At 46.3% G+C, this 12892-nt stretch overlaps 1 protein-coding gene and 2 pseudogenes across 1 annotated transcript; 1 reads left to right on the top strand and 2 right to left on the bottom strand.

Moving 5' to 3' along the window:
- Window positions 1-4716: 4716 nt before the first annotated feature.
- LOC131902213 (uncharacterized) lies at window positions 4717-7292 on the bottom strand. The gene has a single exon (XM_059253252.1). It carries the CDS (start codon window positions 7259-7261, stop codon window positions 5516-5518), a length of 1746 nt encoding a protein of 581 aa, XP_059109235.1. The 5' UTR covers window positions 7262-7292; the 3' UTR covers window positions 4717-5515.
- A 181-nt stretch (window positions 7293-7473) lies between these two features.
- LOC131902212 (small ribosomal subunit protein bS21m-like) lies at window positions 7474-8936 on the bottom strand (annotated as a pseudogene).
- Window positions 8937-11478: 2542 nt separating this feature from the next.
- Window positions 11479-12627, top strand: LOC131902216 (protein SET-like; annotated as a pseudogene).
- The last annotated feature ends 265 nt before the right edge of the window (window positions 12628-12892 follow it).

The raw sequence follows: 12892 nt of genomic DNA, 5'->3' as shown, positions 1-12892 counted from the left end.
CACACACACACACACACACACACACACACACACACACACACTCCTTGGAGAAGGTCAGACAGGAGGCTGCAAAGGAAGGGCCTTTTTGTTTGGTTTGGTTTGGTTTTTTGAGACAGGGTTTCTCTGTGTAGTTTTGGTGCCTCTCCTGTAAACCAGGCTGACCTCGAACTCACAGAGATCTGCCTGCCGCTGCCTCCCAAGTGCTGGGACTAAAGGTGTGGGCTGCCACCACCAGCAGGAAGGGCCTTTTCTGAAGGCAGTGGGGTTACGCAAATGTCTGCATGTTGAATTGTGAGGAAGTGGACAATCACATTTCTTTAAAAATTATATTTTTCTATTTTAAGCACAACTATATCAAAACAGAATAAAATACCAATAATAACCTCTAGTTATATTAAAGGTCCTATGATCTCTAAGCAAATGCCTGGAGGTCAGATAGTCTGTGAACTCATAAAATGTTTGTTGAAATAATAGAGTACAAGAACAAATATTGCTTTGTATTCTAAGTGGAGGAGGGGCATGGCAATGAAAACACACTATTTCTGCAGTGAGATGTACAAATACTTAAAGACGACATGCCAAGTGAGTAAATAAGAAATAAAATGCATGTCCTGTCTGTTTAGGTCAGACTTACTGACAAGTTAATTTTAATGTCACACTTAATTCAAAGACCGGAAGCAGATGCCGGGGTGAAGGCCAGGATGGGCAGCTAGGGTTGGATGGGGACAGCGGGGCCTCACAGACTGAAGGCAGTCCTGGAGGTGGTGGTCGTGACAGTGGGTGTGCAAAGAATAAACTAAAACACACTTGTGAATGGCGACGGTGGGGCTGTGGAGAAGCTCGGAGGTTTAGAGCACCTTCTGCTCTTGCGGAGGGCCGGGGTTCGGTTCCCAGTATCTACACTGTGCCTCACAACTGTCTGTAACTCCAGTTCAAGGGATCCGATGCCTCTTCAGGCTCCCACAAGCTCCTTTATGCACTTACATACACTCATGCGCACACACACATAAATAAATTATTTTTTAAAAGAATGGCTAAGGTAATCAGTTTATTGCATATTTCACCATTTTTAAAGATTGGATAAACAAATGACATTTGGATTTTAGAGTCCTTTGGGATTTCAGAATTCTAGGGTTGTGGCCACAGTCCAGTGCTTGCATACAGGCTACCATCCTGATCTTGGAGTAACTCAAGAGTTTTCTGTGCCTCATTTTCCTCTGCCAAATTAGGCTGTGACAAAACTCGTGGCATCAGGCCATGCAGTGTCCCAACTGTTACTGCTTGCCCTTTTTTTTTTTTTTTTTTTTTTTTTATTGACACAACTTATCAAGAGCAACACCTGGGGTGATTATCCACGCCAGTGCTGGTGTCCAGTAGGCACTCGCTGCGAGGACCTCTGAGGGTCAGCACTGGGTATCCTGGCTTTCCTCATTGATGAGGATTGTCAGCAGCAGCAGGCAGGAAGCAGAGATCTCCGCTGCAAACAAGCACACCCCCAGACACGTCCAGACACGAGGCTGCAGGAAGGAGTCTGTCCCCAGGTCCTCTTTGCTACCCTGGTCACTCTTCTAGCATCTAGGACCCCCACTGTCCCTTCAGTCCCCTCTGCCTGCTTCTGCCCATCCCATCTACCTCCTGTTCTCAGTCCCTGAGGTACAGCACTTCACAGTACAAACGTTATTAATGAGCATTACAAGGATTTATGCAAATCTGTAAGCAAGTTTCCTAGCTCAATGTTTTCCTCTACCAGGATCACACGAGGTCTGTTTGGCCAGAGGGCTTTGCCCAGGGAGGTGTGGAGAGCGGGCAGACGAGCCGTGGTAAGAGCCCAGTGCTTTCCAGGCACCATTCTAAGTACTTTGCACACATTACTTCATTTAATCCCCTTTTAAAATCTCCACTAGAAAGTGATATTGTCAACTTACTTTTACACATAAAACAACTGAGGCTGTAAGGAGATGAATTTTTTCGGGTCACACAGCAGGCAGCAGCTGAGGACAGGCACATGGGGACACATCCTCAGCCTCCCTCAGCCTCTGCAAAGGACTGGCGATGGACACGCGCAGACTGTTGTGAAGTAGGCAGAGAGAGCCGTGGGACTTTACAGCCCAGCGGGTCCCCTCCTACCTGCCTCTTCCCACATTTCCATTTGCCCTTTAAAACCTATTCGTCAGCACATTCCGACAAACCAAAAGGGAAGGCTCTTCCTCAAAGTAACTGTAGTTACACGTGTCGCTACAGGCCTCGGGAGTGCTCAGGTGAGGTGAGATGAAGAATTAGAACAAGGGCTGGAGAGATGGCTCAGAGGTTAGGAGCACTGGCTGCTCTTCCAGAGGTCCTGAGTTCAATTCCCAGCATCCACAGGGCACACAACCATCTGTAATGAGATCTGTTGCCCTCTCTGGCATGCAGGCACACATGCAGACAGAACACTGTATACATAATAAATACATAAATCTTTTAAGAAAAGGATCGGAACCAGGCTGTTGGTGGGAAGGCCAGAGCCATGAAGAGCGCTGCAGCAGGGGCGGTGACTTTGAAACGGTAAGTGCATACAGAGCATGTCCTCAACACAGATATTCACGTCCAGCATGGAGAGAGACTCAGCCGAGCTTGCTGCACGTTACCTGCACAGGGACCTCCTGAGCCACGCTAGGACCACCTCACAGAGCTGAAGGAGAACATCCCTGAACTGTGATCTGTCATACAAAGCACTGGAGGGCTGGGAGGGTCTTACTGCTTTCCTCTCGATATACGGAACCATGTCTAATGTGAGGCAAAGCAGTCCACCGGGGAACAACACGGAAGTCTGATCCCTTTCTCGAGTCCGCACAGTCTGTTAGCACTCCTCTCGTACTCCAGGTCTCTCCAGATCTCTCCACTCCTCCTGAGCACACTGCTGTCTCCCAGCAGAAGCAGGCGAAAAGGAAACCGTTTCTACTGAGTACACGCATTTCTCACTGAGATCAAACAGATTACCCTTAGAAATGCATTAATGAAGAGAAGCCGTGCCAAACACACATGCGTTCCATTCTTATTGAGCACAGACATGCACACACTGACAGTCCCAGCAGATGTATTTACTTCATAATGTCGATTCCGAGGAGAGCGTCACATGCTTGTTTCAATGTCACTCTCGATGTCAAGTACAGCGTGTGACACGAGTGTCTATCCATGCTATCTCTTTCCTTAGAGCATCTGCTAATGTACAATATTTATGCATCACCTACAGCCCTAACTCCTGGCTCTGCTCACATACCAGTGGCGTGTGTGTGTGTGTGTGGGATGTCACACACTGTTGACAGGATGCTCGGAAATGCATTCTAACTAATGAAATGGGGAACAAATCTTGGGAGCAACAATCCAAGCTTTGTTGTAGTTCACAGAAAGATGTGCGATTGCGGAGAAGCATTGAACACGCAATAGCACAGACAGGGTTGCTATGGTAACAACTCTTCAACTGCAGTACATCTGCGCTATTACAACCAGGCGATGTCAACACTCATTTCCTCCTGACCATATTGAGGTCTCTGCAACGAGAAGTACTTACAGCTCACAGGATTTTCATTTTTACCAAGATTCTTCTGCCGCCTTTTCTAGAAATGATAATTGAGACACATAAAGGATTAATTCTCCTGTGCAGGCAGTCCTCAAATGTCAAAAGAAACATTACAAGCACACTGTCAGTCCGAACATGTTAAGCACAGCTCTCTGTGTGTGGGTGAATGACAACATGGCCTCCCCAAGGACTAAGGAGAGAAGTAAGTTTATACCAGAGAGCAGAGCATGGTGGTACAAGAACATAATCCCAGCCCATGAGAGACTGGGGCAGGAATATTGTTACACATTTGAGGTGACACCAGTCTACATGGCAAGACCTCATCTCCAAAACAAAAAAGTAGCTTATAAAAATGTACATTTGGTTTTAGACACAAATGTGCTTGTAAGAAATACCTGCTACCCTTAAGCAACAGCTCTACATTTTATCTTTAAACTTAAATTTTACTACTAATTCCAAAATGTGCCCTAGAGTGCCTCCAGCTTCACTTACATCACTATTAATTAATAATAATAATTTTTAAAAAAAGCCACACGGTGGTGGTGTACACCTTTAATCAGGAGGGACAAGCAGGAGGATCTCTGTGAGTTTGAGTCCAGCCTAGCCTGTGGAGCAAGATCCAGGACAGCCAGGGCTGCACAGAGAAAACCAACCAACAACGAACCAAACCAAAGAAACGGCCGTGCACTATTATTAGCGTCTACTGTGTAACAGTCCAGGCTGTCCTCCACCTGGGGAAGGTACGCAGTCCCCCGGGAACAGCGATTCCCACTATGGGCCAAAGGAGGACACCAGCCATGGATGAGATGCTTTCAAGTCAAGCAAATAGGAGTCTAACCCAATTGAGGGCTGGACACAAAACGTGTGCAGTGAATGACTCTCCTAAACGGCCACCTCAGAGTGCACGGCCTTCAGTACACCTAGAACATCAAATGCAAGCTTCTCTCAGGACTAACTGAAATAAAATGTGCATGTACAAACACAGATTCTTCTTATCATTTTTTTCTTTTTTTGGTTTTTCAAGACAGGGTTTCTCTGTGTATCTCTGGCTGTCCTGGAACTCACTCTAGACCAGGTGGCCTCAAACTCACAGAGACCCACCTGCCTCTGCCCCCAGAGTGCTGGGATTAAGGGTGTGCACCACCACCATCCTTTTTTTTTCTAATTTTCATGAAAACAACCCCCCCCCAATTTTATTTTTACAGAAATGTTATCTAGGGGTGGGAGAGATGGCTCACAGTTATGAACACATAGTGCTCTTGCAGAGCACCTGAGTTTGGCTCTCAGCACCCCCACTCGGTGGGCACCAGGCACACACACGGTGCACAGACACACATGCAGACAAAACACTCCTACATATCAATCAACGTAATAAACAACAACAAAAACATGTGTATGTACATCACATCTATGCCTGGTACCCATGGAGGCCAGAAGGGGGCATCAGACCCCTTGGACCTGGAGAAGTAGATGGTTGTTGAGTCATCATATGGGTGCTGGGAACCCAACCTGGGTCCACGGCAAGAGCAGCCAGCGCTTTAACTGCTGTGCCATCTCTCCAGCAGGGGACTCAGACATTTACAAGGACTCGCTGCAGGGGATGGCAGCTTGCTAAGTCAAGCACTGTTCACCATGGGTCTTCACTCTCACTGCTGCAGTGATTCATCAGATCAACCATCAGATCAACACTACATGATGTCACTAACACAGGAGAGGTCCCACGACGGAACGTGTTTGCATATGTTAAACTAGACTTTTGGTTCTTTCTTTGTTTTTGTCTTTTCGGGACAGGGTTTCTCCGTATAACAGCCCTGGCTTTCTTAGAACTCTCTCTGTAGACCAGGCTGGCCTCCAACTCAGAGATCTGCCTGCTTCTGCCTCCCGAGTGCTGGGATTAAAGGTGTGCATCACCATGCTGGGCTTGGACTTCTATTTTTCAGAAATAAACCGATTTACCTATTGGGACTCCGCGAGATCCACACCGTCTGGCTGGGTGGAAGGCAAGCAGCTCTGTGGTAACGGCCCACGGCTCCGACGGGTCCTGCTTATTAAGTCCTGGCTGTCCTCAGCTGCCGGGCAGTGCACCGGCTCCCAGACTCCCCATGTCTTCAGCTCTTCATCCAGCCTCTCGTTTAACAACTGAGTATCGGAGGAAATCCGCAAAGAGCAATGAGCAGCAGGCTGGCCACTCAGTTTGTCCGAGGGAATAAACCCTCCGTCGGCTAGTGTCCTAGCCAGGCTTTCCTGAGACTCGAATGTCAAAAGTGCTCTTCTGTCGTTAAAAGATAGCACGCAAAAGCTAGACAGATAATGTAGCAAGAGAGAAGGGACAGGGTTTTTGTAAACATACACAGCACACCCTACTCTGTTAAATGACAGACGGTAAGAGCGAGACTGCCGGACAATACTTGGAGGAGAGTCAAGGTAAAACCGTGGCAGATGACAGTCAAAGACCATCATTTTTGGCTTTGTCTCGTCTTTATTGATTATTTTGGAAATATCTTCCCCTGATAAAAAAGTGTTCAGCCCATGATTTTCTGTTAAGAGGTCACATTTCTCCTTTGTTTCTGGGTTGATAGGAGTCTGTCCCAGTAACTTAAAGTTTGGTGACAAATCACAAATCCTCCTCTGCACCCCTTGTATACCCTTTGTTGGTTCTAAGGGGTGCTCTGGGGAGTTGGGATGGGGGACACGGGTGCTGGAGATAGCTGTTTCTGGGTTTCTGGGTAAATCCACCATTTCAGCTGTAGGGGACAAATCTCCCAGTTGCTTCTTCATTGGTGTTTCTGGGCCGCTTCCCGAGCCTTCAGGAGTGGAAATCAACTTAATGCACTGTTCCTCACTATCAGGACGGGTCAGTCTCCAAGATCTGTCTTTCTTGGGTCTCTGTTCACACACAAACTTATGGGGTCCCTGGGGCCAACCACCAAAATATGGCTGACTCTCAGACTTTATCTCTAATTCTTCTTCAAACAAACTAACTGTAAAAAAAGCCCAGTGATCGCTTCTAACTCCATGCTTCTCGCGTAACATTTCCTCCGACATTCTGGTTCCACTCTGACGATGTGGAGCAAACTCATCAGGGCAACTCTGACCTGCCACTTCTGTCTTCGGCGTAAACAGACGTGGAGTTTTAGCAACTGTGTCCTGCGTGTCTACGGCTGAGTTACGTCTGTTTCTCACCTGGCTTTCCGCCCTCATGTCCGCGCAGCCATCCTTCACTACACAAGGACGATGCTGAGTGCTTGTGTGACGACAGGCAGAACCTTCACTTGGTGCCGATGGTAAAGTTAGAAACAGGCTCTCCCCCTCCTCCTCCTCCTCTTCCTCCTCGGGGAAGCAGTTCTTAGGTGTGTGGTCCAACTCAACTGCAGACACAACATTTTGGAAACTGTTTGAGTTCTCCCTGTCTTCCCAGCTTTGCTCTTCAGAGCCATCTACACAATCCGCTGCTTCATTCTGCAGGCCGCCAGCAAAGCGATGCCCTGGTTCTCTCTTGGTCTCTTCGAAACCTTCCCCCTCACTCTGAGACAGGCCCTGACCTCCTGGTGCAAGGTGACCTAAGGCTGCAGGGGAGTTCCCACTGAAACTGTTGTTCCTTTTCTTTCCTTTTCTGTTTCTCTTCTGTTTGGGTTTGTCAAACCTGTACCCACTTTTCTTCAAAACTCTCCCTCTGAAATATAAAGAACAAGCAAAATGCATGACTTAGTTTATGTAATATTAGCAAACTCTAAAATATCACTGTGCAAAACTCATTAGTACAAGAGTGCCTGTGTACTTTTTACTATATTTACATCTACTTTTTTTTCTTGTTCACATGTGATTGAGTTTATTGTAGAGAAAGGTAACAGAAATTGTTGTTGGATAAAGAAGACTTGGACATAGAATGAATGTGGGCCTTCTATCCACAGGCCTTAGCAACCCAGCCATGGATCTGCCCCGTTGTTTTGTATCTAAAGTTAATCTTCCCAGGCATTTCCATGCTGTAGAACCCTGGGCATGTTTCATAGCTCTCCCGCTGGTGGGGGAGGCAAGGCTTCTTACAGTAGCATCATCATCACTTCATGACGTCAGCCTGCCCACCGGTGGTGAGGATTCTGTTCAGGATCCTGTATGCACTGTCTGTGTTCCCCTCCTGAACCATCACAGTCCTGACAATGAACTTCAGAAGTTTAGCCGTGGCCTTGTCTTCAAATCTTCATCCTCAGGATCTATAGATTTCAGCCTCAGCATGCCTTACAATCACTTTTAATGAGATCTTAAATCCACTCCTCTAAATATTAGCACACTGAGGAAGCTAACACCCACATGCACACACTCATCTCATAAGCCAACAACTTTATGAAAACCTAGTATTTATACTGAAGAAAATGTTCCATGTGTACAGAAAAATACCATATTTTGTGATACTTTACATCTTAAAGGAATTGATGCATTTATTATAATCCTGTTTAGAACCTTAACAACAGTTTTCTTAGAATGAAACAGATTTTAGAATACTTTAGATTTGAAAGATAAGAAATGGCTAGAGTAGGGTGGCGGTGGCACACACCTTTAATCCCAGCACTTGGAAGAGCCAGGCGGATCTCTGTGAGTTTGAGGCCAGCCTGGTCTACAGAGTGAGTTCCAGGACAGGCTCCAAAACTACACAAAGAAACCTTGTCTCAAAAAAAAAAAAAAAAAAAAAAAAAAAAAAATTGCTGGAATAGCCTCAGTATGGCAGATTTTGTAGTGGTTTTAATGACTGGGTTATTTAGACAATGGGGTTGACAATTAAGTTGTCCCATCACATTATATGTAGTACTTACTAATGAATACTCTGAGTCCAGGATTTGGTGACGTATTTGGACTTGTCTGGCAAGCGGAGACCCTAAGCCAGAGGCGATGCTACTACTATGTGAGGTGCTGGAAATGTGTGTAGGCATTTTTGGTGGTCACAGTGACTGGCAATGTGTTATGACATATGGCATTGAAGCCAGTATGCTAAACATTCTATGATGCAGTGACAAGATATCACTCTCAAGAGAGAAACAGGATTCTCATCCCTCACAGCAGAAGTGAAGAGGGTAGACAGGACTTCTGGGCAGATAGAGAGAAGAGACAGATCTCGATGCAGGAGATATGCCAGAGGACACAGGAAAGGAACCAGGAGGTGAAAGATGGAAGAGAGGGAAAAAGCCACCAGGCAAAGCATAGATTAATAGAAATGGGTTAATTAAGTTATAAGAGCTAGTGGGACAAGCCTAAGCTATATGCCGAGCTTTCACAATTAATAATAAGTCTTCATGTCATTTTTTGTGAGCTGGTGGCCCAAAGAAAAATCTGTTTACACATAGCTCTGCCGTAAGTGAAGACAATACTTGATACTGCTGGGCATGTCGAACCTGTGGCCCATGAGCTGCAGGCATCCCAGAATAGTTATGAATGGAGCCCAACACAAAACTGTAAACTTACTCAAACCACTGTGAGATTTTTGAGTGTGTGATTTTATTTTCTGCAACTCAACTGCACAATTCTCAACGATAAACTTTATAGATGACATCATGTCTCATGTCCAAAGGGTGACACCCCTGAAAGCTGATGCTAAGGACAGAATTTGGTCCTTTTTGATGATTTAGTGAACTTTCTAAGTTTTCCCATAAAGGCTAGTTCCCCCCCTTCCACAGTGAATGGTTAGAGTCAGAGACAGGCACCAATGAGAACACAGAAAACCCACTAGAAGGAGAACAACAGAAATGGGTGATGGGACTGAAGAGATGGCCCACTGGTTAAGAGCACTGCTCTCAGAGGATCCAGGTTTGGTTCCCAGTACCCACATGGTGGCTCACAACCAGCTGTAACTCGTTTCAGGGATCAAATGCCCTCTTCTGGCCTCTGAAGGCAGCAGGCATACATGTAATACATATATTGGATGCAGGCAACACACATACATGAAATAATTAATTAAAGCCGGGCGGTGGTATCGCATTCCTTTAATCTCAGCACTCGGGAGGCAGAGGCAGGCAGATCTCTGTGAGTTCGGGGTCAGCTTGGTCTACAGGGTGAGTTCCAGGACAGGCACCAAAACTACAGAGAAAAACACTGTCTCAAAAATACCAAAACCAAACAAACAAACAAAAAAAGAAATATCATGACCATGGTAACTCTTTTTTTTTTTTTAAAGACATGGTTTCTCTGTGTAACAGCTCTGGCTGTCCTGGAACTTGCTTTGTAGACTAGGCTGGCCCCAAACTCACTGAAATCCACCTGCCTCTGCCTCCCAAGTGCTGAGATTAAAGGCGTGTGTCACCATGCCCGGCTACAGCAACTCTTATAAAGGGAAACATTTAATTGAGGAGACTTACAGTTCAGAGGTTTGCATGGTGGTGTGCAGGCAGACATGGTGCTAGAAAAGTAGCTGAGTATCCTACATCTTTGGCTTACAGGCAACAGGAAATGGTCTCTGTGTCATACTGAGGGAAGCTTGAGTAAAAGAGACTTCAAAGCCCGCCCCCACAGTGGCACACTTCCTCCAACAAGGCAACATCTGTTCCAACAAAGCCACACCTCCTAATAGTGCTACTCCCTATGAGCTTATGGGAGCCAATTACATTCAAACTACTACAGCCTCCATAAGATCTGGCTGTAGGCAAGCATTCAGGGCATTTTCTTAATTAGTGGTTGATGGTAGAGAGCCCAGCCCATTGTGGGTGGTGCCATCCATGGGCTGGTGGTCCTGAGTTCTATAAGAAAACAAGATAAACAAACCATGAGGAGTGTGCCAGTAAGCAGCACCCCTCCATGGCCTCTGCATCAGCTCCTGCCTCCAGGTTCCTGCCCTGACTTCCTTCGAGGATGAACAGGATGTGGAAGTGAACCAAATACACCCTTTCCTCCCCAAGTTGCTTTGCCCATGGTATTTTATCATAGCAACAGTAACCCGAACTAGGACAATTATTTTTAAAGAAAATAAATGGTAAATGGTAACATTCAGGTGTGGATGTAGTTGGTGGTGGAACACATGCCTATATTCACAGGGTCCTGCGTAGGCTTTATTCTGAATAAACTGAGGACATGATCGATGATACTAACCCACCATGCCGGTGGAGAAACAGCCACAGGGCTCAGGAAAGAAGGCGGCTGCTCAAAAACAACAGGCAAACAAAACCCAGCTCTAAATCTGGAACCTCGGGCAACTTACTGAAGCGTTTTACTATGGTGTTATCAAAGGGGTCTGTAAGGACTGGAATTTGGATGAACACAGAATATGGTGCAAGGTATGTGAAAATCAAAGTGTGGCAGAGACGTGTACCAATTCTTCGTCGATGACACTTTTGAGACAGTGACAGTGCATGCTCAGTAGCCCAGGCTAGCCTTAAATTCTCAGCAATAATCCTTGCCTCAGCGCCCCAGGTGCTGGGTTTAGAGGTGTGAGCTACCACACCCTGAATCCACTGATGCTCTTTGGAGTTCCTGTCCTTTTTCTAGTGAGCCAGGCCTTCTGAAAACACCCCTAAACCAGCAACCTTGTGAGGGTTCTGTGACATAAGAGCTGTGGTGGCGGTGGTGGTCACTTCCGTTGGGATGCGTTCGCCCTGATGTAGCTGATCAGTAGATGCATTTTCATCAGGAACATAGATCTATACAGTGTAATAGGCTCATCAGAGCTGTGTCAAGGCTTGTTAAACCTGATCTCATTTGTGCTGATTCACTTGAGGATGAACGGCCCTGTTAGGAAAGAAAAGCCTCAGTAAGTAAGAGTGAGTCATAAGCAGGAAGTCGGGAGAGCTAAAGGCACGGACTGAAGCCTTGAAAGGAAGGAAGAAACAAGAAATAAGCAAGAGAAACACATCTGTGATGAGTAAGACTAGATGATGGCTCAGAAGCCAAGCCCGTGGGCAGGAGCACAACGTACTTCTCAAGAATTAGGAGGGGTGTTTCTCAGAGGCGAGCTAACCTGATCAAGGGAACTTGACCAGGACACTAAGGTAGGAGCATCCAGATGGTGAAGCCCAAACTGACTGTGGAGAAAAGCAGGGAAGGGAGAACAAACGCAAAGGCATGGTAAGTCATGATTCCACGAGAAAAAGTAACTAGGGGAGAGGGCAGACACGCCATCCCCTCCTGCAGAACCCTATGCGCCAGCATATCCAGTGTGCGCCCTTTCCAACCGGAGATCAAAGAGCGTGCAGATCAGAAAACCTCCAGTTCCTGTCAGTTTCTTCCTGCTGTGAGCATCAGCCCTCTGGGCTCTGGCTCCTGGCCTCTCCCCTCCTGCCATGGCCCCAAAATGGCAATCTGTGCTCCTGCCTCAGCCCAAGAAACCCAAATGGGCTTCTGTCGGAAGCTGGAGGACAAGTCGGCCTCTCCTGGCCTGCGAAGGGAGAAGAACAGAAGAAGAATTGAACACAGGAGTGAAGTACAACATGAAATACTTAATCAGGAGCCAGTGAGGACATTCTGAAAGCAGAACAAAAATGTAACAAACTCCGCCAACCATTTTTTTTTCAGAGGAGGTCAGAATTGACCGCCAAAATCCCAAAATGTTGGGTAACAACATTTGTCAAACATCCACAGTGTCTGCACTGCTTGGGGAGGAAGATGAAGAGACTCTGCATTACTTGACCAGAGCTGAAGTGACAGAATTGGAAGACATTAAATCAGGTTACAGAATAGATTTTTATGTCCATGAAAATCCTAACTTTGAAAATAACGTTCTCTCCAAAGAATTCCACCTGAATGAGAGCGGCGACCCATCTTCAAAGTCCACTGAAATCCAATGGAAGTCTGGAAAGGATCTGACAAAACACTCAAGTCAAATGCAAAATAGGGCCCCAGGAAGAGGCAGCATGAGAGCTGGAGAGCTACTTTACCAGTTCACTGACCATTGTGATGCAGGTGCAGACGAGTTAGGTCAGCAGAGATATTTGGCCAACCCCCCTGCAGTACTATTCGGGTCCTGATATGGATGATGAAGAAGGAGAGGAGGAGGAAGCCTCGGATGTTATTGATAAGGGGATGAAGATGAAGGCGAAGATGATGATGATGAAGGGGAGGAAGGAGAGGAGGACAAGGGAGGGCATGACTAGCATGGATAAAACCCCTGTGTTTATTTTTTTAATTTTCTTTTTCTTTTTTGGCTTTCTCCAGTCTCTGGGAGCAAGCTGCAGTCCTTTTCCTCTCCTCCCCAATCCCTCTCGTGCTCAGTCGCCCTGTGTTTGAGGTCTCTTCTCAACAACATGATTCTCAGCCTATTTGGGGGAAATAGCTTGAGCAAAATACAACAGAAAAAGAATTTCCACTATTCTCTCCTAAATTCATTTTTACCCTTCCTTGTCTCAAATTGTGTATTTA

The sequence above is a fragment of the Peromyscus eremicus genome, unplaced genomic scaffold, assembly GCF_949786415.1.
Source record: "Peromyscus eremicus unplaced genomic scaffold, PerEre_H2_v1 PerEre#2#unplaced_3943, whole genome shotgun sequence".
NCBI classification, from domain to species: Eukaryota; Metazoa; Chordata; class Mammalia; order Rodentia; family Cricetidae; genus Peromyscus; species Peromyscus eremicus.
The sequence above is the reverse complement of the archived record's forward strand: the minus strand, read 5'-3'. Positions and strand labels throughout refer to the sequence as shown.